Source organism: Eptesicus fuscus, chromosome 2 (assembly GCF_027574615.1).
Source record: "Eptesicus fuscus isolate TK198812 chromosome 2, DD_ASM_mEF_20220401, whole genome shotgun sequence".
Lineage (NCBI taxonomy): Eukaryota > Metazoa > Chordata > Mammalia > Chiroptera > Vespertilionidae > Eptesicus > Eptesicus fuscus.
In genome coordinates, this window is record NC_072474.1 from 66,160,837 (window position 1) to 66,186,298 (window position 25,462).

The following is a 25,462-nucleotide window of genomic DNA, read 5'->3' on the forward strand; positions in this document are numbered from 1 at the left end:
CACATCCACAAACTCAAACCAGCTGTAACTCCCACCTCTGTTTAAAAATGAGATAAGATCATTAAGGGAAGTCAAGGTCACAAAAGATTTCTTATGGAGGTACTAGAGCATCCAGACCACCTGAGGAAGATAAGTTGCAGCTAAAAGGATATCTCTTTCACCAACAGGAAAGGCAATCATATATAATAGTATGAAAGCTTCTACATGTATGATTTTATTTGCTTTTCAAGACACAGCTCTGTGATAAGTCCAAAGGTGGTATTATTCACAAGTTCAAGTACAGTAAACTGAAACACATAGATGGAAAACTCATAAAGTTTGGAGCATGCCTTCTGACTTAGGAGCCACTGGTCTTTCCATTACACTCCCATGATATCTCGTCCTACTGTTCCAACATGACAGCCATACTAACACACAATCCTAAAACATGTTGGAGTGGAATCCTTCATAGTCTTCCTCTTGGGTAGGTTGTGAGAATTAAACCAAGTCAACATGTGAAAAATACTTAGAATAGTGTCTGCCAGTTGTGTGCCTATATTTGTGTGTACTAAAATAGATATGTACATTTGTATATGTAAATATATGTCCATATGTATATATACATACATATATATGTCTATATATACATACAAACATATGGACATATGCCCTGTGTGCAAACATGCGTACATACATAGTCCAGTGCATGCACAGCCACACACACACACACACACACAACTTGAAAAGGGATGAGGAAATAATGATTACGTACCATGACCAGGTTAGCTAATCAAGTAGGACACTTTACTATACCTCTAACCTTAGAGATTAAAAAAGAGACAAAATTTTTTAAGAACTTTTGTTTCAGTGTCTTCACCTACTACTTTTGAAGAACAGACATGTATCTGAAAACTTTTAAGTCTCGATTTAGAGTAAGGAAAGCAAAGATTGCCTTAGCAATGTGATCGTGAAGCAGAGAACATCCCTTCTCCCTGGCCAGTCAGACTATATTGCCAGGAGGCATTCCTGCCACCAGTAGGACATATGTTTCTGCCTCAACATGCTAGGCCTCGTGCATTTGGAAGAGGAAAAGGAGGTATCCCAGCTTCTCACTTCATTCCCAGTTCAGCTTCTGAGCAGGCTAAATCTTCTGCATCTCTTGGAGGTATTTTTGCATCTCTAGGGGAAGAGGACATTTCCAAGGAAGGTCAAAAGCACATCAGTTCAAAAGCCAGACCGGGTACTTTTTGTCCTCTGAGGAACTGTTCAAGTGGGGTGGGGGGGACGGGGGGTGGAATAAGGAGTTGAGGGGGGTGGTGTGCGTGCACGTACACACACACACACACACACACACACACACACACACACACGTGCGCGTATGGGGGCGGGGATGGCACTTGCCCCCCTCTTTGAATCGTGGGTGGGGTGTGGGGTAGTCCTCAATACCCAGTGACTGACAGTGCAGTTTCCTGCTGGGCAGGTTCGAATATCATAGGAGTAGCCTGGATGGCTGAGAATCATCAAGGGTGGGGGTGCGGGTCCTCCTAAAACTCCAGGAAGGATCTCAAATCTCCAGAAGTCCTTAAAAATAGAAAAGAGCATGGAGTGCAGAAGGATTCAGGGAAGAGAAACCGGGAGATATCACAGAAAGAGCCAAATGGATTTCAGAACATGGGTTTGGGCAAGGGGAGAATACAGAAATAAAATCTAAAACATCGAGAAAAAATCTAAAACCTCGAGGCGAATCCTTGCTCGCCCCGCTGTCGGCGGTGGGTCGCTTACCAGCCTGTCTGCGCTGGGGCCCCAGGACTGCGCCTGGAGGGGCGCCCTCGCTCGCCAGCTCGCTTGCCCTGGCCCTGACGGCGCGCACTCCTCCACCTGAGCCGCAGCACCGTCCTCCGGCCGAGCGGGGCCTGGCGGGTAGTGGGTGGAGAACGAAACGGGAAACCTCGGACCCGCGAGGCGAGCCCTCGGAATCCGTCCGGGGTGGGAGGGGGCGCACTTCCTGGCAAGTGTACTGGATTTGACTGGTCCCAGGTTTCCAAGGTTTCCCCGCGCTCGGGGTCACACTCGTGGGTCACGCTCATTAGGAGGGAAGCTGCGTGGAGGGGAAACCCAGCAGAAGACACAAAAGGCGGTGCACCGGGATGGAGGGGGGAAGTGCGAACGCCGGCTGGACACCTGTCACCACCCCCACCCTACCATGCCCTCCCTGGCGTCCCACGGCGGCGGCGGCGGATGGAATATCCGTGCTCGCAACTAGCCCGCGTGCGGCTGCAACTGCAACAGCTGCGACTCTGGGCCCCGGAGGGCCGCAGGGCCTAGGAGGGGGCCCGGGACCGTGGGAACGTTCGCCAGGTGGGCCCGGTTTCGGTCTCGGCTCTCCGGACTGTGCAGAGATGTGCGTGCGTCCGCTGGGTCCCGCACGCCTGTGGGCGCGCGCCGTATCCTGCAAGCGCCTCGTGGGAGATACCGGCGTCCCCTCCCCAACACTCCAAGCGCCAAATGAGGAGCATTGAGAATCCGCTCCAGAGCGCGCTCAGAGACCGCCGGCCCGAGGCGCCACATCCATTCAGGCATTCTGCTCCTAACTAGGACACAATCAATGCTGGTGCAACAGCCGGTTGGTCTTCCCATTCCTCACTCTTCAGGACCTGTGGACTCCGCACCGGGAGCTCAGGCCACCTGCCTGGGTTTCATAGGGCCTGCTAGCTCCAAGTCTGCATGACCCTGTGACCTTGTCCCTTCTGCAGCTGTGTGCAGACATGTATGCCCATGGCCTCAGCCAGCGACCTGAGTTAACTCGGCAGGCAGGTGGGGTTACGGAATTTAGAAACTCTCATCTGAGAAAATTCAGACACCAAGAGAGTTAAGATAGATCTGAAAGCTGGAAAATGGAGGATTAAAATGAAACAATTCTCAGTTTGTCTTGGCTGAGGGCAAAACTACCTCTGGGCACCCTTCCCTTACTGCTTCCCGCCAAAAAAGGTCTTGTGGGCAGATTGATCCGTATAGCTGCCCAGCCCTAAAGTGTCTGACATGAACACACCTACCTGGATCGCCTGCGCAGTAGCTCAGCCAAGAGCTACTCATACACTGGGCTTTCTCCCTGAGTGTATGATTAAGTTAATGACCATACAAAAGAAAACGCAGGGGGAAGTCCCTCAGGGAATGTCTCCATGTATCCTTCAAAAAATATGATTCCTGACTAGGAGGAAGCCGCTTTCCAAGCAGCAGTTGCTTACCTTTTTTAAACCTAAGTTCATCTCTGAATCCCCAACAAGTCATAAAGCCATCATGGTGAAAAAGATTCTGGAAGGATAGGGCATAAGGAAGGGGCGTCCAAGTTTTATTTATTTTTTTAAAGTTAGGCCCCAAGCATCCTGGGGTGTGTTTGTTTTTAATTTTTTTTTTTTTCTGAGATCCATTAGTGCCCCATGGTCATCCTAGTCATGAATAGCAGTTGGACCTGGAATTTTGGACTGCTCTTCTCATCACACTTTGCTGGGGGTTAGTGTTTCAGATCATCCAACGTTGCCTAGCAAAACAGAGAGCAGGCCTCAACAACGTGAAAGTACTTGGATGATCTAAGAAAGTCAATCATCTTTTTTTACCAATCTGAGTCACATTACATCTGTTTGCCCTACCCCCAGACTTTACCTGTCCCCTGCCCTAATCGTAACTTGTTCTGCAATCACCTTAACATAATAAAGCCTTTACAATCCTTTCAGGGAAAGCTTTGAATGTCTGCAATGAGATCATGTGCACATTTCCCATTTCAGGCCTTTTCATAAGTGTCCTCCTTCTGACAGGGGAGGGTTGGCAAGATGTGAAGGAAGGAGGGGGAGTGGAAGGGAACACCTCTGACAGATAAACCAGTGTCATGTCTGTAACTAAAACATGCATAAGGGACTCTCAAGATGCCCATGGACTAAATTCATGCCATCCTAAGACCTAAAGGATCATCATCCATTTGGTTTTGCATCCAATGGTTGCTGGATATACCACACACTCTCACATACATGCTATTAAACTAAGATTTGTTGTCAGTCTGTGAAGATTATAGAGGGACTTTTCATAAGAGGAAAGGCTGGGAGAGGAGGAAAGTTATGGTAATGCTCCAGAACTAGTTTTGTTTTTGTTTTTGTTTTGTTTTGTTTTAGAAGCTGCTCAAGTCTTTAGAAGGAAAGCTGGGCCCTGCTGTACAGACCCCTGTGGTACTTTCACCTTGGTTTCTGAAGAAACTCTCCATAGCGTCTCTTAGTGGGTAGTGACAGAATGCTAACAGGTTCTAGAGGACAAGATACTCCTCCACATAGGCATCACCAATAGAACCTTAATTGGGCCTTTCATCTGGTTTCCCTGATCCAGGCCTGAAAATTATCTGTGGTCCCTTTTAAAGATGCTAATTATCCTGCTGCTGAAAAGAATGCTGAGTCCTAATGACAGGTTAGCTTCATGGCAGGCATCTTTGTTTAAATGCTTTGATCCAGCTAAAGATTTTCCAAATAATAATCAAACCTTGTCCTTTCTCTTTTAGGCTCTTAGGGAAAATAAATGCAAGTGGGGCAGGGCTTAGCATCCCTCCCCTGCTAGCTCTTCTTTTCAGGGACTCGGTGAAAATAGATGGTATCTACTCTGAGTGTAGCTCTTGGCTACAAAAATACACTTTAAAACACTTTCCAAATAATTGCTCTGAAGAAAATAGTCATTTATTGTCAAAGCATCCAACATACCCGGATAATCTATAAAGTTTAATAAATCTTTCCAGGGATAAAAGAAACACGTAACTATTCAGACTCCATTTCACTGGCACAAAAGTTACACTTTGTATTAAAAGGAAATACATATTTACATAATGATGACATTCTTCATTGAAGTCCATAGTCATTTCATGATACATGCACTTCCCCCTGAAAACGTAAATGGAATGGTGACCGCCTTTGTATAAGAACACAAACTGTCATCAATAAACGCAGAAAGCATCTCACCCTCCTCCTTTACTTTATATCTAAAATAAATTTTGCCCTTACATATAATTATTACATCTAAACTGTAAGTGCTTAATAATTTAAGTAGAAACGTATGACAAATGCATCAATATGTTGCAATATATGACATTTTAAAAATGTATCCTTGTTTTGGGGAAAGTGAAAATGCGTGCATTTAAAAGAAAACCCCTCAAACAACCCACCCAATCAAAAATCCACCATCCTGTCTCCTGTGTGCGTGTGCGTGTGTGTGTGCGTGTGTGTGTGTGTGTGTGTGTGTGTGTATGTGTGTGAAGTGTAGGTCGAAGGAAAACATTTGAATGAGATGCATCCTGTCTCCTGTGTGCGTGTGCGTGTGTGTGTGTGTGTGTGTGTGTGTGTGTGTGTGTGTGTGTGAAGTGTAGGTCGAAGGAAAACATTTGAATGAGATGACTGGGGGAGAGAGAGAAAGAGAAAGAGAGAGAGAGAGTGTTTTGTGTGAGATGTCTCTCTGGGTGCAATGTTTCAGGTCACAGGGAGGTGGTGGATGCCCTCACGTGCTTGTTCCTACAGGTGGCTTGACTGTGCGTGTACGCGCCGCGTGGAAAGCGGGGGTCCCTTCCAGGTCAATTATGGGAGGTCATGTGCCTGGAGAGGTGGTGGCGCTCCCTGAAGGACTCGTTGCAAATGGGGCACTTGAGTTTCTCCTCCCGCCGTCGCTTCACCAAGGGCTCCATGGCATACTCCTTTTTGTGATGCGACCTCATGTGGTACACCAGGTCAGAGGTCATGCGGAAGGAGGCATTGCACTTGGCACACCAGTTCTGCGCGGGCAGACACAGCGACGTGAAGGACGGCGGCAGCAGCGTGAGCGCCGAGGGCAGCTGCAGCTGCAGGGGCCCCGCCGCCGCCGCCGCCGCCGCCGCCGCCGCGGCCGCCGAGCTCTTGGGCCAGAAGGCGGTGGCGTAGAGGAAGGGGCTCTGCTTGGGGAGGCCGCCGCCGCCGCCGCCCGGCAGGGCCGCGCAGCCCGCGTTCAGGTCGGCCGCTCCCTGGAGCTTCACGGCCAGGGGGTCGCTGGCGGCGGGGTAGAGTCTGGCGGGGCCCACCCCGTCGCCGGGGTGGCACGGCTCCAGCGCGCTCAGCTTCTGGCCCAGCACCAGCGGGGACAGCTGCGCGAAGGAGCGCGCCGGCTGCGAGAAGGCACTTTTGCGCTCGTCCGACGCCGCGCCCGCACCGCCGGCACCGCCCGCACCGCCCGCACAGCCCGCGCCGCCGCCGCCCCCCAGCTGCGGCACGGACGTGAAGGCGCTGCCCCGGGCCGGGCTGCCGCCCTCCAACCGGCCGGGCAGCGGGCCCCCTGGCCGCGGGGCCAGCAGCTTCTCCGCACCGGCCGGCGAGTTGGCCACGGGCGTGGAGGAGCCGCCGCCGCCGCCGCCGCCGCCCGCATCCTGGTCGTCGGCGGCCGTGACCCCGCCGTCCGCGGCCGCCTCCTCCTGCAGTCCGGCCGCGCGGGCCGCCTTCTTCACCTCCACGAAGGCGCTGCGCTTCGCCTCGCCCGTCTCGGGGCTGGGCGGCGCGAACAGGCGCCCGTTCTCTTCCAGGCCGAAGTAGCTGCCCGCGGCGCGGTACTGCTGCGGCGTGCACACCAGGTCCTCCTTGGAGGCGGGCAGGGGCCGCTCGGCGAGGCGGCCGCGGCCCCCCACCGGCCCCGCGCCGCCGCCGCCCTCGGCCGCCTCCTCGGGGAATTTCCTCTTCCCTTTGCCCGCGCCGGCGGCGTGGCCGTCGGGACTCAGCTCCGCCTCCTGGTGGCCGCTGCCGCCGCTGCTCAGGCTCCGGACCGGGGAGCAGCTGCCGCCGCCCCCGGAGTTTTCCAGCTCCCGGGCCAGGTTGTGAAAGTCCGTGGATGGCTTGGTGCCGCCGCCGCCGCCGCCGCCGGGCGCGGGAGGGTTACTGCCCTCGGGGGAGGGGGCCGGGTAGTGGTGGATGGGGCCGGCTTTGCAGAACTTGGGGCCCGGGCCCAAGGGCGCCTCCTGTTGCAGCCGCTGCTGGTCCTTGCCGCCGCCGCCGCCCCCGTGGTCCTTGGCGCCCACGCCGCCGCCTTGCTCGTCTTGGGGGCTCCGGTCCGCGCTGTGAATTCTCTTGGGGCAGCGGAAGCGCAGATGCGCCACGTAGGGAAATTCAAACTGAAAACGTTGGCTGCATTCCAGGCATGTGTAAGGGGACGACCCTGCTTAGAGAGCAAACACCACACACACACACACACACACACACACACACACACACACACACACACACACTCCAAATGATTACTCAGCATCGTCTCCAGTTTATCATCACCCCCTTCACAAATCCACCTTCATGTCTCAGGGCCTGGGTGCCTGAAATAAGAAGATCCTTGGCGACTGATCTAACTTTCCCTCCAGATTTGGGGGGAGTGCAGTAATTAAGCCAAGTGCCACCCCCCCACCACCCCCCACCCCGACTTTCCCTCACCTGTCTGCCCCAGCTTCATTACAAACTACATCTCCGAAGCTTCCTAAGAGACGCCCAAAGGGAGGAGAGGGACGCACAGGCGTCAGAGTGAGCCCCCGCTGCTCCCCGCTTTGCTCCCCGGTTAGCTAGGGGCCCCCACACAGGTCTGGAGCCAACCTACCATTCATTTTGCTGTGGGGTCTAGAGGGGCAGAGCAAGAGTAACTCAGTCAGTTCTTTCCCGTACCAAACTAGTAACTCCTCGTCTTTGGCAATCCTGCGGAGAGAGCGGTAAAACAGCTGTCCGTTTTTTATATAGGCCTCCAGATTCTGCTCCTCTTTATCTCTGGCTGATTGGACCAGACGCAGCCACATGAGGCCTTCCGAGGAACCACTTGCCGCTGAGGTGTCTACCTACAGTTTAGAAAAAAAAAAAAAAAAAGAAAGAATACAAGAAGGAAGGGGTTTGGGGAGGGAGACTCTTGTCAGAGAGTGAAGCCAGAGGAACCAGGGCCATTTCCTGTAAGTCATTTTTTTCCAAAGAATTATCGGAGATCAAGATTCCAAAAACTGGACCCAAGTTGGCACCCACCCTCATGCATGTAACCAGCAGGCAAGAGAGTCGTCCTTTGAAAGTCTGCACCAATCATAGGTTATTTAAGTAGTCTTTTTCACATATTGCTTGAATATCAAATGAGGAAATTTTCTTCCAATTCAAATTAGTGTTAACCTCTTGAGAATTTACTTCTAAATTATCCCATCTTACAAAAATGTGGGGGAATTTGGTTTGTTTTGGAAATAAAAAGGTGAGATCTCAGATATTATTGTGTGGCTTCACTCATCTTCCTAATTTGGGCTTAAACAATATTTGTAGAGAAAGAATGGGAAGTAAGAGGGCTTTTTTCTCTAAACTTAAACATATGGATTAAATGTAATTTTATTGTCAAACCATATGTGCAGGAGGCAACTAATCAGTGTGTTTCTCTCACATCGATGTTTCTCTCTGTCTTTCCCTCTCTCTTCCACTCTCTCTAAAAATCAATGGAAAAATATCCTCCAGTGAGGATTTAAAAAATATTTCTTTAACATTTTTTATGTAAATACAAACTCAGGGCACTAGCGATCTTTTCCAGAAGGGGTAATATTATTTAGGGGAACAGAAGGCCTGCTATGTTGGAAGGCAAATGTCCCTAATACTTAGGATAAAAATACTCACAGAAAGTACTTATTATGCAAATAGCCTCAATCTTCTGAAAACTCCCAGAGCTAAGGTAATCACTAGGAAAGCCCAGAATTAAGGCACTGCTTTAGATATACCTGGTATTTCAAATAAAATGTCATCATTTGTTCCAGAAAATCAGTTGACAATAACTTGAGTCTAAGTTTTCTTCTCAATTTTTTTGGTGTGAAAAATAGAATGACTTGCATTACTTCAATGTCTACCTTCAGAACCTCTGAGCTTGTCATTAGAATGATTCGAGTGTGCTTTCAACAGGACATGACCCCCCTACCCTAGGCAGCATTGGCCAAGACTTACCCGGAAGATATAAGGAACTGTTCTTTTGTCGGTGGACTTGAGGGCTATGAAAGCTATGCTGTCGTACAGGGAAGTATGGCTCAGGACGCAGGGACCGAATATAGCGTTCTCAGGAATGTCGCAGGTGGTGTAAACGCTGGTGAAAATATCTGTCAGACACTGTTGGACAGCCTTGGCATCTCCATCCCAGATGCCTCGCTGGATGCCGGAATCCTCCATCACTGGAGACACATACACAGGACACCAGACGGAGTTACATTACTCCTTTTGCCTTTATGAATCCAGACAGCGTTTTAACTACTCGACAGATTTTTCTTGAATTTGCCTGATATTTTGTATAGCTCTTATTTCAGAAATAAAGCCAATAGCAGATTAAATCCTGCATATTGTGAAGATGCCAACTAAGGAATACTTTCCTTTTAAGAAGATATTGGAATAGTGGGAGCTCAGGGTAGACAGAGAGAGAGAGAGAGAGAAAGAGAGAGAGAGAGAGAGAGAGAGAGAGAGAGAGAGAGAGAGAGAGAGATTTTTTTCTCAGTAACTTGGGGGTGGATGGGGCAGGATTGGGGAAGGGTGAAGGCAGAGGAGAATAATAGTATTTTTTACAGACTTTCTTGACTGAAAGAAACTTCTAACTCTTGGGGAGAAAGCTCCTCTCCCTTCCTCCCGGGCTGGTTTTATTTCATTTTCTTCCGAAGAGGGGAGCAGCATTAGCGAACAGGTGGAGACAGCCGAGCATGGCGAATGGATTTCAAGAAGAGTGTCAGGGCCACTGATTCCGCGTCAGCTAACCTTTCTCTGCAGCCTAGGAGCGGGGACGTGTGCCTGCTCATTACCATAATCCAACACTGTCCCTCCGAGGCTTTAATCAAAAGCAGCGAGCAGAGGTAATTATTTTTCTCTCGACATGCTTCTTTATGGATGAGGGCGAATCCCAGTTACCTTGTTATACAAGGGGGTGGATTGAGTCGCATGTGCCTCATGAAGTGAGAAGGTACAGGGCAGGCCAGAAGCGTCCCCCGTTTGAAATACCGCGTGGGTCATGACTGGTGAATTCTCGCTCCCCCAGATAGACCCTGTCTGGGCAAGAGGGGGCAGCCCCGCTAGAGTAGCCGTGGGTGGACTCTCCAGCTGTCTCATCCGCAGCAATTGAGAAAGTAATGCCCGGATGGAGGGCTCTCTATTAAGCTGTCATTTGACATTTTTTCTTCCTTTGCCACTGGACACTGCCTACAAGGTTTATCATTTAAAAAACATAAAGAGAGCTGGTGTTTAAAATGTAAACTAGCTTTGAACTAACTGCATTGTTCACTCTTTCTGATTGATTCAAAGATTTCCCCAAGTTGGTTTTTCCCTCAGAACGCCACCCACCATAGGCAGTCATTGATGTATGTTTTGTGTAATTTAAGTAGCGGGAAAGTGTAGACTTAATTCTTTTCCTGAGAAGCTGTTCATTACGGGATATTGGTGATGTCCATTTTTATCTTAATGTCTATTAACCAATTAATCTTGCAAATGTGATTACAAAGCAGTGCTTTTTCCCCCTTCCCAGTTAACAGAGCATGAAACTTTGGCCAGCCTCTTTTTTTCATTCACGCTGCCGCACCCCCAAATGTCAAGTATAGGGCTGTGTCTGCCAGGCAGAAATAAGAGAAATAGCCCTAAAGGAGAAACTTACTTTATGCTACAGCATCTATCTCTGGGCACGTTTACCCCACACAAAGTAGTCTTTCTAACCTCCAACTGAAAACTTAAATATATATATATATATATATGTTTAAAAATCCTCCAGAACCTCTCGTCTCCCTTTTCAACGAAATCCTGTTCTCTCTCCTTTTCAATTTTCCCAACTCAGCGTTTTATGCCCCAATTTCTCCTTTTAAAAAGTCTCTTTCACACAGGCGTTTCATTGTGCCTGGAGGTCGCCCCGTCACGTCGGGCCACAGCAGGGGCACAATCATTAAAATGCAGTTCCCCCGAACAATACGGTGAAAAGACCCTCGCGGCGCCGCGCTGATGGGGGTCCGCGCCGCCGCCGGGAGCGCCCGGCCGGTCGCCGTCAGCGCTGGGCGAGGGGAGAGCCCGGTCTGGCTCCTCCGCGCGCGGCGGGCTTTGCCACCCAGCCTCCCCCAGCTCCGCATCCTCCTCCAGGCCCCGGGTCCTCCCCCGCCCGAGCATCCTTTCCCGAGCCGGCTGGGCTGGCTGGGAAGCCCGCGCCGCCGCCGGCCGCTCGCCCTCCCCCGGAGGCAGGCATTGTCTGGCGGCCGCGCGCTCCCCAGTCGCTCGCTTCTCAGGCAAAGTGCTCTCTACCAGCTCCTCCCTTTGTATAATCTTATTGGCAGCAGAGATCCCCTCTACAATTATGTCCCCCCCACCTCCTCTGGATACTGAGGAAACGGAGGGACGAAATTTTCCACTCTCCCCACCAAACCTGCCTGCCTCCCCTCCCCCTGCCACATCCGTGCGAATAGACTTACCAGTAATAAGGTCGGGACGCAACGGCCAAAAAAACGCCACCTGGAACCCGGAGATGCTATCGAGTGTTTCTTTCGCCTATTGTATCAGTGTATTTCCATGTCAAGGGGTGTGAGTATTGCTGTCTAGGAGGCTCTGCCTAAAGAGAGGGAAGAGAGCTGGAGAGATGGGGAGAGTGAAATGATGGGAGAGTAAGAGGAGAGAGAGAGAGAGAGAGAGAGAGAGAGAGAGAGAGAGAGAGAGAATGGGAGTTGTACAGATGGACCCGATGCAGTGACTGACTGGCACGCAGACACACACTTTTTGTTTGCTGCACATAATCTGCCCAATGACGCGTGACAGCCCACGTCCCCTCCCTTTAACTCTTTGCTGGGCTGGGCGCTCCCTCTGGCGCTGTCTGCCTGCAAGCGATCTCTCGGGCCTGCCTTCCCCAAGTGGCAGCGCCGCTCCGCGCAGGGCCGGCCCGCCTCCTCCTAAAGCATCACCCCTCTGGGACCGGTAGGAAGGGGAATCAGTTCGGGGGGGGGCGGGGGTCCTAAAGGGAAGTACCAACAGAACTGGAAAGGGCCTTTCCCCGTTTCCCTTGGCACTTGGAGAACCCCTGACAGAAAGAGGGACCCTCGGCGCCGCACACCGACCCGAGCGCATTCCCTGGAGTCGGAGTTCTGTGCGGGGGAAGGGGGGTCGCGGATTAGCCCGAGGGATTCTCTGGCCACTGAGCCGGCCCTGGTTCGCGCAGCTAGTTGCCTGGGGGTTGATAAACCAGCCCCAGCTCTCTCCAGGAGCGCGCACCCCACCAAGCTCTTCCTAGCAAGCGTCAGAAAGGGTGCGCTTTGGTGAGCATTTGGCCCACTCTCTCTGTGGAGCGGGAGACGGGGCAAGGCAGATCGTGTGGCGATGCTGCCAGGCCTAAGGGGATTTGCAGGGTTCGTCGGGTCCCGGGACGCCAGTCCCCGGGTGGGGGGAGGGGGGAGGAGAAGATGGGTGGGATGAACCCAGGTTCTAGTACTCAAGCTATTCCCGCTGTTCTATTCTGCATAGTCCCTGAGGGGGTCCCACGTAGGGGTCGGCCCTCATTCTAAGACCTCCGGGTGTGTGTGGGCGGGGAGGGGGGGAGCCAAAGTAAAAATTATTACCGAGATGCGCTCCGGAGGGATGTTGCCGTCCAGCCGGTGGCGGAAGAGTGGGTGGAGTGGCCGCGGCGGCCTCGGGAGCCCGTTTGTGCGCTGAGCCACTTAGAGGCGCTGGCTGGCCCCTTTAGGGCCGCAGCTGATGCTAATGACTTGAGGTCTTTAACAGCCTGAAAGTTGACTCCTTCCACAGGGGCCGCCACGCATTTTCGCCGGGGATTCTGGGGTTCTCTCCCGCAGTTCAACTCCCTGCTCCTAAGGGAAGAAAGGCCTTTGAGTGGGATAGACGGTCCCACTCCCTCAGCCCACCCCCTCCTCCCCCAGCACCATTGCATTGAAGAGGGCAATCTGTGAGCTTTAGATACATCGGCTGTGTAGCCGGCCAAAGTGGGCACAGCAGAACCGCGACCCGAGGAGAGGAAACAGCCCCGGTGATCCCGCGTTGGAACCCGGCGGTGGATTAGGGGTTGGGAAGAGCCGCTTTAGGGGAAAGGTGCGCAAGGTGTTAGTCTGAGTCTCTCTCGCAGCTCTGGGACCTCCCTCCCTCCGGAACCCAGTGAGGCAGCGAGGCTCTGAACGCCTCTCCTCCTGGCGCCTGCGGTCCAAGGAGGCCAGAAAAGGATTTTGCTGAGGAGAAGAAGGAGAAAAATAAAATGTGCGAGGAATTTCCCATAAAGTGAGTTCTTTTCTCCTTGGTCTTTCTCTCTGTGTTCCCTTCTCTTTTCACCGGGCCCTGGTCAGTCCCCACATAACTTCCCATCAGAAAGAGCTGTCACCTAGGATTAAGCTGAGGTTCAGGGTTGGGAAATCCCCATGTATTCGGGGATGATGGGGGGTGGGAGAGTGGAAATTCTCCCTTAATTTCTGATTTAGCCACTGATTTTTTTCAAAGAAAGCTTCTCAAACTGCAGTCGTGTTTTCACTTATCATTTCTCTTTATGCACGTGTGCACACTTTTAAATACTTTGGCTAAGGGCAACTCATGTAATGACCAAGGCTCAATGCTGAGGGTTCTCACAGGTCCATGTATGAGAATCACTGTATATAGCCTCCAATTGTCTTATGACTGGATGCTCCATTAATCTCTCTCTCTCTCTCTCTCTCTCTCTCTCTCTCTCTCTCATCCCCCCCCCCATCACTTGTTTAAAGAAAGGGTAGGGATTAGAAATGTCAAAAGAATTGCCTTAAACACCTCAAAAATAACCCACAACGTGAAAAACTAGTCCCCAGACATTTATGTGAATTCAGAGGAGACTAAAGGATAAAGAGACACCAGTATAAACAAGAGCAAATTAAGATGAAGAAGTTGCCACAAGAGAGTTGTGGTCCCTTAGAAACTACAGTCAGATAAAGAGAAGGAAGGTGTGTGAGTGGTTTGGGGACAGTGTCCTCAAACTTAATTCCATTAAACTGTTGAGCAGAACATTCCTTAGACCCTTCTTTCGCTGTTATTTAGAGAACAGGAAGTTTGCCTTTCCCAAGAAAAAGCATCTGCCCATGCGAGCCATTAAAAAAAAATCTATTACATGTTCTAAATATAAAAGCATCTATTCCAGGATGTGGACATTCTGGAAAACCTTAAACTCTAAATGGAAGGCATTTTTCTTTTGCCTGGCCTTTCTTTTCTTAAATAAAAAGGACATATCTTAGACTATAACTCCTTTGAGGTACTAAAACCTAGATTCCAGTTTGTATGAAATAATGTTTCTGGTACTTAAGTTGGGGGTAAGGGATCTTGACCTTCCAAATCTCAAGCAGAAAAGAGCTAAGATTTATCAAGGAGGGGAGAGATGTATTGAGAATCTGGCCATCAGATGATATTTCCCCTCAGTTTCATCTTTCTGCCCCCTAATTAGATTTCCCCTATTGATTTCAGGGGGGGGGGGAATACCCCAAAGAAAATAATTTCTGACATTTCACAAATCCAACCAATGCTTTGTCTTATGTATTAAATGACTGACATAACAAAAAAGCAAATATGGGTAAGATGAGCTGTAAGTTCCTATTTTGAAGGTTTTCCAGTATTTTAAGGGGTACATATTTGCTTGGTAATAATATAAATGGTCCACATGGCCATCATTGAAAGGAAGTAAAGAAAATCTACAAGTTATGTTTATTTCTCTGGAAATGCATGGGTGAAAATGGTGCATAAACTACTTTGAAATCACTCTACATTATTACTCCCTGGAATTCACTGACACTAAATGAAGGCTTGAGGCATTTATTCAGCCTTAAAGAGTGCTATAAAAGTGCATCTTGGTCAACAGTTTTATCTAATTCACATGGAACAATGAGTTTATGCATATATTTGGAGCTCTTTGCCCTGGATGTTATTTCCAATTTCATAATTAGAGGGATGACAATGAAGAGTGAGGATGTGTTCACCTAGCTCCACCTCAGCAAGGCTCCCAGCAGTTATGGTAAAGATACATGTGTAGACAACTGCAGTATTGTTTGGGAAGAGGCGGCTGGAGAGAGGCCAGTGAATGAATGATTCCTGAAGTGGAGCCTTTTCCAACCCAAGTGAGAGGATGGAGAAAGGGTAAGAAAGGAAATCTGATTCTTAAAGAGTATTACAATGTACATGTTGTTTCTCTCCCCAGGGTAGAGAAATGGGACTCCAAATATCTCAACTTCTGTGATAGGAGGCAGGTAAAATCTCTAAGGATAACTCACTTAGAAGGATTGTTACCCTAAAAAAATGAAAATACATTGTTTTTCTTTATCCTTTTCTAGGTCCTGGTTCATCCCCCACTAAAATTCTATTTCCAAAGCTCTACACCAGCAAAGGTTTAGTTGTCAAAAAATATATAGCAATTCATGGTGAAGGAAAAACATACCGGAAGACAAGACGGATGCCAAGAAAGTAGACAATGGAAACGTTTTCCCTGGTTTATTATTTTCCCACAGAAAGCTCTCTGGAAGGGGCTGTGTGAGTTGGGGGAGGCAGGAAAAGGAACGTCATCGCCTCACAATGGAGAATATGGAAGTTTCTAAGGAATCACTTCGAGGCAAGAAGAGGAAGACTTGCTGAGCTGGATGGAGGACACTTTTTTTATTATTGGTTTTTAGTTTTTTAAAGTATACATGGCAATCTCAGTTTGGGTCTATTCCTTACACTAAGTATTGCAGTTGGTTCAACAGGTGAGAAATCAGCGAATGTTTCCCAGGCTGGTCCTGGCAGAGCAAAAAGCATAAGGAAAAGATGGATAATTTTGTAACCTGTGATAGATCCTAGGCTCCCAATTCCTGACTCACGTTTTTCTCTCTTCAGCATTTCCTCTTTCTCAATAAATGATAGCTGTTTTTAATGCCTCTGCTGCTGCTGCTGCTACTTCTACAACTACTGCTGTCCTTTCTCAAGTTTGAAACCAAGGTATCTCAAGTTCCATTTGCCATTCTGTTGGAGTTCAGCAGTGAGCTGGATAAGCTTTGAGGACTTTGTGTAATTAATTCATTTCCTCTCCTAGATCTGGGTTGTAGTCAGCTGCCTTAATGGCTTCTGAGTATGACTTCCAGCAGGGCTAGCAACTAAGGTGATAAAGGCACCACCACAAATCTGAAATCAATGCCTCACGGTCACCTGTGACTCAGATCCAATACTCAGCATCCTGACCACCTGGGTTCTCCCAGCTTTTATATGCCTTCCCAAATGAATATCTACAGAGCTGACAAGGAATATCCTAGTTTCCTGTAAAATCTGCAGGTTACAAAGGTTTTTGAGAGTCAGACGCTGCAATCTTGCACAGACCTCATTAGTAGGAGGAAGGTTGGAGGAAGGAAATGTAGGCAGGGCCACAGTCAGCCACGCTGGGCCTCCTTATCCTCTGGGCCAGGCTTTCCAGGCAGACTTGGGACCAAGGTGTGTCCAGCCATCTCACATGGGAGAGAGCATCAGATTTTGAGAAGATTGACTCTAGACCTTAGGAATATTACCAAGTTGAGAAGCTCTACCTAGAATTTCTTTGCACAACCAGGAAAAGGGACATTATCCCAACACTCAGGATTTGAGTTCCACCTCATTTCCTCTCTCTTTTAGGCTGTAATTCCTGAGTTAAAAAGAGAGATGCTTATTAACATGGAGTGGGTACATACTAGCATATTCCATGGCACCTTATCCCAGCTAGCCCTCTGAATGTGGACTTAGATTGTAAATTGGACTACTGGGGGAAGAGCGGCTCAAACCATTCCTTTCCCAGGAAGAGGGTCTAGGCAGAGCACAACATGCCCAGGACATTCAAGCTTGGAATCTGTCCATGGCAAACTTCCCTGAAGCCTGAGGAGAGACAGACATCTGATATTCTCCATGGAAAATGAGAAGCAAAAAGAAAAGAAATGAAAAGTATTTGGGGGAGTAAATATCAATTAGTAACCACAACAGTGATGCTACACATTGCTTTGTTAGAGCCTTAGAAATATAGTTTATTTCTTCACAATCTATGTTCTCATACCCAAAGTTCTCTCCTACTCAATTGCAAATTGGAATGTTTGAGTGAAAACCATCTTTCATTATTTAAATTCAAATGAATTGCAGGTGTTTCCTTACTTAATCCAGAGGTATTATTTTAGCATTGATGGGAGAATGTCTCCCCAAACATTGTACAGAAAGCCAATAACTTTTAACAGATTTTCATAAGCAATTAAAAACTACCAAGTTTTAAATTAAGTCTTTCTTCAATTCTAATACTTGGACAAATGGTCTCTTAATTTCAAGATCAACTTGTCATAAACAATAGTAACAGAATGACTACTATAAACACTATTGTACCTCTATTTTATTTTATTTTGTTAAATTTATTGGGGTGACATTGGTTCATAGGGTCATATGTGTTTCAAGTGTACATTTCTATGATACATGATCTGTATATTGCATTGTGTGCCTATCACCCAAATTCAAATCTCCTTTTATCACCACATATTTGGCCTTCTTTACCCTTTACCCTCACCTACACTGCACCTATATATATATATTTAAGCTATGATCTATTTTTTATTAAAGTTTTTATTGACTTCTTTTTAGAGAGAGAAGGAGGGGAGACGGAGAGAGAGAAACATTGATGTGAGAGTGAAACATGGATCAGTGACCTCCTGCATGCCCCCTACTGGGGATCAAGCACATAACCTAGGCTTGTGCCCTGATGGGGAATCAAATTGGCAACCTCTCTGTGAACAGGTTGATGCCCAACCAACTGAACTACACCAGTCAGGGCCCTTACCTATATTTTAATGTGGCAGAAATAATAGAAATAATAGGCAGAGGGATTGATACATATTTGTTCTTTTGAACTTGGGGATTGAGAAGCCAATTCCCAGATGGATTTGGTAGTCATCTGTTAATTCTATATAATAAAGAGGTAATATGCAAATGGTCCTTATGGTGTGATGCTTAAAATGGTCCTTATGCTGTGATGCTTAACTACCGATCACCAGGAGGGCAGGGCAGTGAGCTATGAGTAAGAGGGGGAGGGGGAAAGGGGAAGGAAGCTACAGCAATGGTGGGTGGGCAGCCAGCTGAGGCAAGCTACTCTGCTAGTGTAATATAAAGGTAACCAAGATAGTCATAATTTCCTTTAAGTTTTATGGAAAACCTATATTTTAAGAATAAATATCCAGAATTGTCAAATAAATCATTCACAAATTCATAATAAGAATAAACATATTAAATATAAAGACCTGCATGTTGAGGTTTTTTTTTTTTTTTTGAAGGCCTAGAATTGAATTTAGGTCAGAACAAGTTTATATCTGATCAGACAATGTCGTGTGTGTGTGTGTGTGTGTGTGTGTGTGTGTGTGTGTGTTTAAGCAGGTTTGGGTGAATATTTTTAAGGGTAGCAATTAAAAAAAACTTTCTGGACAGTGTCATTTTTCTTGGCTGCATGCCTATAAAGTAGGCAGTGCTCCCTTTTGCATTTTTTTTTTGTAAGATGGTTTTGATAAAATAGTTTGTGTGAAGTCGTAGGAGGGCAATTGGTCCTGGAGAAGCAAAACTGAGTAGAGTTCTATGGAATATTTTTCTAAAGATTTCTTATTGATTTTTAGAGAGAAAGAGAGGAAGGAAGAGGGTGAGAGGGGGGAGAAAGAGAGAGAGAGAGAGAGAGAGAGAGAGAGAGAGAGAGAGAGAGAGATTGATATGAGAGAGAAACATGATGGATGGCTGCCTCCTGCATGCCCTCTACCAAGGATCAAGCCACAACCCAGGCATGTCCCCTGACTGTGAATCAAACCTACAACCTTTTGGTTGGTGCACACAGGACAATGCCCAACCAGCTGAGCCACACTGGCCAGGGCTGGTGATGTGGTGAGATCCCTCATAGCATTATCTACATTCTAGAATCAGTAAGTTTACCTTAGTTAGACCCCAGGAAGTTAATGTTTCCAGACAAGCGGGGATCCTCTGAACTTGTGGAGAGGTCCTGGGGAAAGCAGTGCACTGAGAGAGTGCAGCAGGTTCCATTTCTTACCTGGGGGGCTGAATTAGGTGCTCTGTCCCCCAAGCCACTCACAGCTGCATTTGGGTCCAACGTTTGAGTGGCAAGGCAAGGCAAGGCAAGGCAAGGCAAGGAAGTACCTGCCAGACCCAGACAATTCCTGTCTGAATTCTGTGGTGTCCATGACTTAATAAAGGGCACGACCACAGCGTGAAATATGCAGTCCAGGTCAAATGACAGAGATGGGCTTCCATGGAGGCTAGTAAGGTCTCTGGTAGAGACGCAGGGAGGGCACTACCCCAGCACATCAGGAAGACACAAACACTGCTCAGACTACATTGGGGAGGACTCACCAAGAGTGCAGAGCCCTGGCGGGGTGGGGGTGGGGGGGGGGCACTGAGCAGAACAAGACAAGCAGCACGTGCAAACCATCAACGCGGGGCAGAAAGAGACCACCCAGTAGCGTGCTCCGGGCACTCCAGGACCCTCCAAGGACCAAGCAGCGACCAAGCACACTTAAGGGCCAGCCATGTTCTCCAACCTCCTCTCTCCTCCCTGGGATTAATGCCAATACTTGCCTCCTGCTAGGCGACCACTTGCCCCTAGGAAAGGCGACCTGCCGTGGCTGGGCTTTCAGGAACAGCTAAGTTCCTTTGCACCAGCCCAACCCCTCACCCCCACTGCATGGCCTCACCCGGCAGGGCCCGGCCGCCTGTCACAGGGCACTGGCCTGCTTTCCCACCCCTTACTATGTGAGCAGACAGTGAGCTCTCCCAGCCCTGCTTTTCCTCCTCAGGCACACTAAGGCTGGCGAGAGCTGCCTCCCTAGTCCCCGTGAGGACTCAGTGGGGGAACCAGGGCAAGCGCCCTTTAGAAAGCCAGTTGCTGAGCAGATGGTAAGGGACTGCTTCCAAGAGCTGGGGTTACTTTCATTTCAGCCTTGGACACCCCAGAGAGGTGTCTGTTGCCTTCATTAGGAAACATTCTCTTTCGTTAGAAGTCTGGAGAACTGACCAAAAAGGATCAACAACTCGGGCTCAGGCCACAGCTCCCATCAGGAGCAGTAGATGGCCGGGGTTCGAATCCTGCCTCCGGAGGCTGGGCAGGTGACTGAACCTGCCTGTGCTCCTGGCCTTCCGCTGTGAAGGGACGGTAACTCGGAAAACCCTCTCCAGGCGGCTTTTGGGAGGGCCGCGTGGGTATTCAGCAAGCGCAAAGGGCAACTGCCTAACCCGCATTTCAGTGCTGGTGTGGTTACTGCGAACCGTTACACACCTTCTTGGCTTCTCCGCTACAAAACGTGGGCGTTGTATAGTGCACCCGCTTTCAAAGCCACGCGGTGAAGGCTGCAGATTTCGCCATGATTCCGCGGAGCTAGGAGATGCTGGAGGAGAAGGCAGGCAGGGGGAATCCGCTCCCGGGCAGCCTGAATGTTCCCACCACAGGCCACAACCCCTGCCCCTCCCCGCCCCTCCCCGCTCTATGGGAGAGCCAGCGAATCCTGCATCAGCTTCTACCCCCAGGCCCATCCTGGAGTCCTCTCTTCAAGTTGGCAAGGCAGGAGGCATCTCCACTGGGTGAGCGCAGGAGCATGTGAGCGCATCGCTGGGGAACTCAAGTGCCAAGGCCAGAGAGCGGAGGCCTGGGGGGCTGAGAAACCTGGGGGACCCTGAGCCCGCTCTGACCGGGCTGGGGCCTCCACGTGGCCAGCCTGGGCTCAGAAAAAGGCTCAGGCAGGAGGGCCCTGAGGCAGGGTGGACTGCCTCGCCCCCACCACACCCACGTCTGGGAAGTGCGGAGGGACCAGGCACTATGCCTGGGCCCTCAGCCACGTGGTTGGCATAGGGCTTTGAGCGGGGCGGGCTCCACCTTGGCAGCCCGCAGCCCCGCACCCCCTCGCCCCGCATGGGCTGTGTGCAAAGCATTGTGGGCAGAACCGGCTTGCCCGGGCTCCAAGTCACTTTGGCACCAGACGCAGCCCAGCCCTGAGGGAGATGCCGCAGTCTCAGGCTCGGTGACCCTCCGCCCAGGCAGGAGCCTCGTGGCAGAGGTCAGCTGTGCGCTCCTCACCGAGCTTCTGCGAAGGATCCCAGAGGCAGTGGTTAAGAACTCGAAATGTGGGGTCTGAAACACGTTTGAACCCAGGTCTGCAATCTATTAGCTGTGTGTCTTTGAGCAAATCACCAAATGTCTCTGAATTTTTCAGTATCCTCATTTGGAAAATAGCAAAAACATTGCTCTCACAGGGTGGCTGTGATTATGTAAAAGGGCAAGCCTGGGTCCAGATCTCGGCTGGGCTGCTTGCTTGGGTTAGTTAGCAACTCTGTGCTCCTGCTTCCTGTGAAGGAAGTGGACCTGTGAACTAGGGATAATAACACTTAATGCAAAATGTCCTAAGAGTTAAATGGGTAAGCATGGCAGTGCACTCAGCCTAGCACATAGTAAGAGCCCGAATCGTTAATTATTTAAAGCATCTTAGTGCCTGCCACTCTGAAATGCTGGGTAAATATAATTTTTAAACCTTACCTCTCCTGCTCCACTTTTTCTCTTCTTCAGAGAGAAACAAAGTGCAAAGATGCATGTCAGTATGTGTGCACTCCGAATTGGGAAGAGTAGCTTGGGGCAGAAAGTTAGGTGCCAATTCTGGAAGTTCCATGCCTCTCCTGGCCTTTCCTCTCCCAATTTCTAGGGACAAGGTAAAAGAATAGGAAAGGCAGAGCAAAGGAGCTTAGAATATGACAGAAGAAAATGTTTCTTCTGTCAAAAATGGCATTTTATATATTAAGGAGACAGGGAGTCTGTGTGAAGTAGAACGGAAGACACAGCATTGGATCGGCTTCCATTTCTGTGCTTGGCTGCCAGGGGGCATTGTTGGGAGCACTTCTATGTGTCTGTGTCATGGCCCCTGGGAGGGAAAGATCTCAGAGGAGAGATGACAAGAGGGTGGCATTGCTTTAGGGAAACAGGTTTGGGGACAGGAGGGGCAATGGGGTGCCTTCCCTTGCATATGGAGAAGAGATATAGCCCTGTGGCAGAGAACATACTTGATTCAAGAAGTAAAACTGAGGCCCGGCTGTGTTGGCTCAGTGGATTGAGCATTGTCCCATGGACCAGGAGGTCCCAGGTTCAATTCCCAGTCAGGGTACACACCCTGGTTGCAGGCTTGATCCCTAGTGGGGGGGGGGGGTGTAGGAGGCAGCCAATCAATGATTCTCATCATTGATGTTTCTATATCTCTCCCCCTCTCCCTTCCTCTCTGAAATCAATAAAAATATTTTTTAAAAAGAAGTAAAACTCAGGCAAGAGGAAGAAAAGATATAAGGGTGAATTCTTTTGGAGTGAATTAGGCCTCCAGTGGAAGGTTGGAATCTGTATATTCCTCAAAGCATGAAAATTCAATTTGGAGTCCAAACTTACATCCACAGACACCCCTTCATCATCCTTATAGCTCAGGCCCTTGCAGAGTAGGCCCCATACCTACACCACCTTATGCCTCCTCACTGCCCCACTCCTTCAGTTCCAGTGTCTGCCTCTGACTTTTCAGACGGGAGCACTTACATCTGTCTTTTGTTCTCTATAGATAATGGGATAGTGGAGAATGAAGTTTTACTCAGCAACTAGCAGGACATCGGGAAGACATGGCCCCAAACAGTGTTCAAGACCTTACCCTTCTGCTCCCCCCAACCCCAGGGCGGAGATTGCTGATGCAGCAACAACCATCTAAAGCAGCAATTTCCAACCTTTTTCATCTGATGGCATACATACGTACTAAAATTCTGCAGCACACCAAAATATATATACCGTATTTTCCGGCGTATAAGATTTTCCTGGGTTAAAAAGTCGTCTTATACGCCGGAAAATACGGTATATTTGCCAATCTGACCAAAACATAAGCATAATTTTTATTCATTCACACCAGACAGCTATTGCTGTGTTGGCTGTTGTCATTTTTTAATTTGACAGTCTAAGGGAAAAGAGGTCAGTGCCCCTGACTAAAGAGTCAGGAATTGCATGTTTTAAAAATCTTGCCGCACACCAGTGTGCCTCTTGTAGCATACAGGTTGAAGAATCTATAATCTAAGGTATTTCATAAACTTCTGGCTTTTAATCTCCTCTTCTCCCAGACCCTGACTAAAAGGTGTTGCTAACAGCAAGGAGGGTGCAATAAAATAAAGCCAACTCCTCAATGCTGTGAGCCCCGGGCAAAGGAGAAAACCAGTGAGAAAGAGCCACAGCTTGGGAAAGGTTTCCTTTTCCTGGCCATAAATCTCCTCCCCCGGTTCCTCTGCCCAGCGGAGCACGATAAAGTCCTTTTCCATAAAGTATTCAGTGTTAGAGCCACAAAGCTCCCCCAGTCCGTAGCCATCTGCTTCTCCCAGAACTGCTGCTCCGAAGCGGGGAAAGCCGCGGTGGAGAAAGGGCGCCGCTGCGAGCCTGCTGGACAAACGAGGGGCTGAATAGCTTTGGCTTCCCCTGTGTCTCTGTATCTACAGAGACGGGGCGAAGAAAGGCCGCATTGTAGCGGCACAACAATTGTAAAACAAAACACGGAAGAGGCATCGAAAGGGCAATATCGCATGCATCAGGGGTCTCCGGATGAAAGGGGAGCGAACAGATTTATAGGAACCTTTAATTGGTTTCCAATTGAAAGCTAAAGAGGCTGGGGCACACGGTGAAGAGAGGCCAAGTGCTCTCCCTCAGCGTCTGGGAGGCCTGATCGATTTCACTGGGGGTGGGTGGGGGGGAGTGAAGGGATGGGGGAGAGGGGAGAAAAGAAGAATCCAGAGCCCACTAGCACCTGGGCGAGGGGAGGGAGCAACTCCGTGTCCCCAGCTTTCTCCTCTTTGACCAGGGGATTTGATAGGCATCACAGAATCAATTTCTTTCCTTCTCTTCCTCTTCCTCTCCCTACCTCCCACCCTCCTTCATACTGGTAGGCAAGTGGAAAGTTGCAAAAAAAAAAAAAAAAAAAGTAAACCTGACTTCCCATCCCCTGAAGAAAAAGCCCCTGGCCTAAAAACATAGGGGTTTAAACCTCTTCACCCGGTAGAAGGGAGGCCTGTTTGAAAGAAACCCTACCCCAGACCGCTCCTCCCCTCTTTCCTAGACTCACACAGGAGAAGCTAAAACCCACCGGAGGCTCTCCACTTCGCAGGGTGAGAAGTCTTGGCTTTCGCCCCCGGGTTTGCTCAGGAGCGGATCTCTCCACTTAGCCCCTGAGCGCGCGGCAGGGCAGGCTGCGGCCCCCGGCAGCCTCGGGCAGTGCCCACCCACGCAGCAGCCCCAGACACCCTTCCGCCAGTTCCTCGGCCTAAGTTGTTGGCCCGACCTTTCATTATCTTTTCCGATTTCCTAATTAATCAAAGATAAAGGGCAATGGTGCAAATGATGATCATGAGAAAACCGGAGGACGGTTTTGAATACCATGGGAGAATGGGAATATGAGTGGACATGACCGTGAAATCTCAAGTAGGATGCGCAGACCTCAGGGGGTCCAACCCTGACCCCTCCCTGTTGCGGGTGGGTGGGCCGCTCCTCCGGCTCTAGCGCTGTCCCAAGGGGCCAGTCTCCAAATTAGGTCACTTGTGTGGAAGCCTTTGGAGGAGAGAGAACTGGACTTCCTCTAGGACCCCCCAACCTTACTCGGCACCTGCCCCCCACCCTCCCAACGCACGCCCCACAGCTCCCGCGGAATTTCAGGACTCCTGGCCAGGGATTCCACTCCCTTCAGGAGCGCCTTTGGATTGAAGCGCACCCCATTACTGCGCTCACACGCGCAAGTCTGTCTCTGAACACTCCCCTAGCGAGGCTAGCTCCTCCTGAAACTGCAAGAAAAGAGTCTAGTAGGTCAGAGACTGCATTCGCCCCGTGCAAGGGATTAAGGGAGCGCCTGTCTGAGGCTGCTCTCCAGAATCACGTCCGGGATTAAAAGGCAGACAAGGCATGGGCACACGTTTTACATTCCCTGGAGGTCGTGATTAATGTTTCCCGAGGGGATTTGTGCTGGGAGCTTACGAGACATACTCCTGGGGGGTCTAATGCCCAAAGGCTGCAGTGCAGGGACAGGCAGAGGGTCTGTGGGCACGCGCCGATCACGGAGGGATTGGGAGCCGTCGGAGGGGCTCGGGGCGCCAGGCGCAGTGGCCTTTTAGCGTCTTCCTCCCTGTACCCCACGCCAGCACCCCTGCTTCGGAGCGAGCGCTGCAGTGAGGACTGCCCCAGGGGCGGGCTTCGGTGTTCCAGGGGCAGGTGTCAGGGGAAGATGCCCTCAGGTGTCCTTACTTTGGAGTGGGAGAAAGGGGCTCAGTATCAAGCCCCCGAGCTTCAGACGCCCACCCAGAAAGGGGAGAGCCGAGGTCCGCGTTCAGGGGAATCGCTGCTCCCAAACGTACCACTCACCCCCAAACCAAAGAGCCTCCGGGCCCCTGGCCAGGAGGAGAAAGACCGCATGCCCGCGAGCCTGCCCTTCTCC

At 49.8% G+C, this 25,462-nt stretch overlaps 1 protein-coding gene across 1 annotated transcript; it reads right to left on the reverse strand.

Annotated features, from left to right (window-relative positions):
- Positions 1–5,532: 5,532 nt before the first annotated feature.
- Positions 5,533–11,464, reverse strand: PRDM8 (PR/SET domain 8). The gene is made up of 4 exons (XM_054723404.1): positions 11,435–11,464; positions 8,958–9,178; positions 7,603–7,834; positions 5,533–7,176 (listed from the first exon to the last, which is right to left on the reverse strand). Exons 2-4 carry the CDS (start codon positions 9,174–9,176, stop codon positions 5,576–5,578), a joined length of 2,052 nt encoding a protein of 683 aa, XP_054579379.1. The 5' UTR covers positions 9,177–9,178; positions 11,435–11,464; the 3' UTR covers positions 5,533–5,575.
- Positions 11,465–25,462: the final 13,998 nt, after the last annotated feature.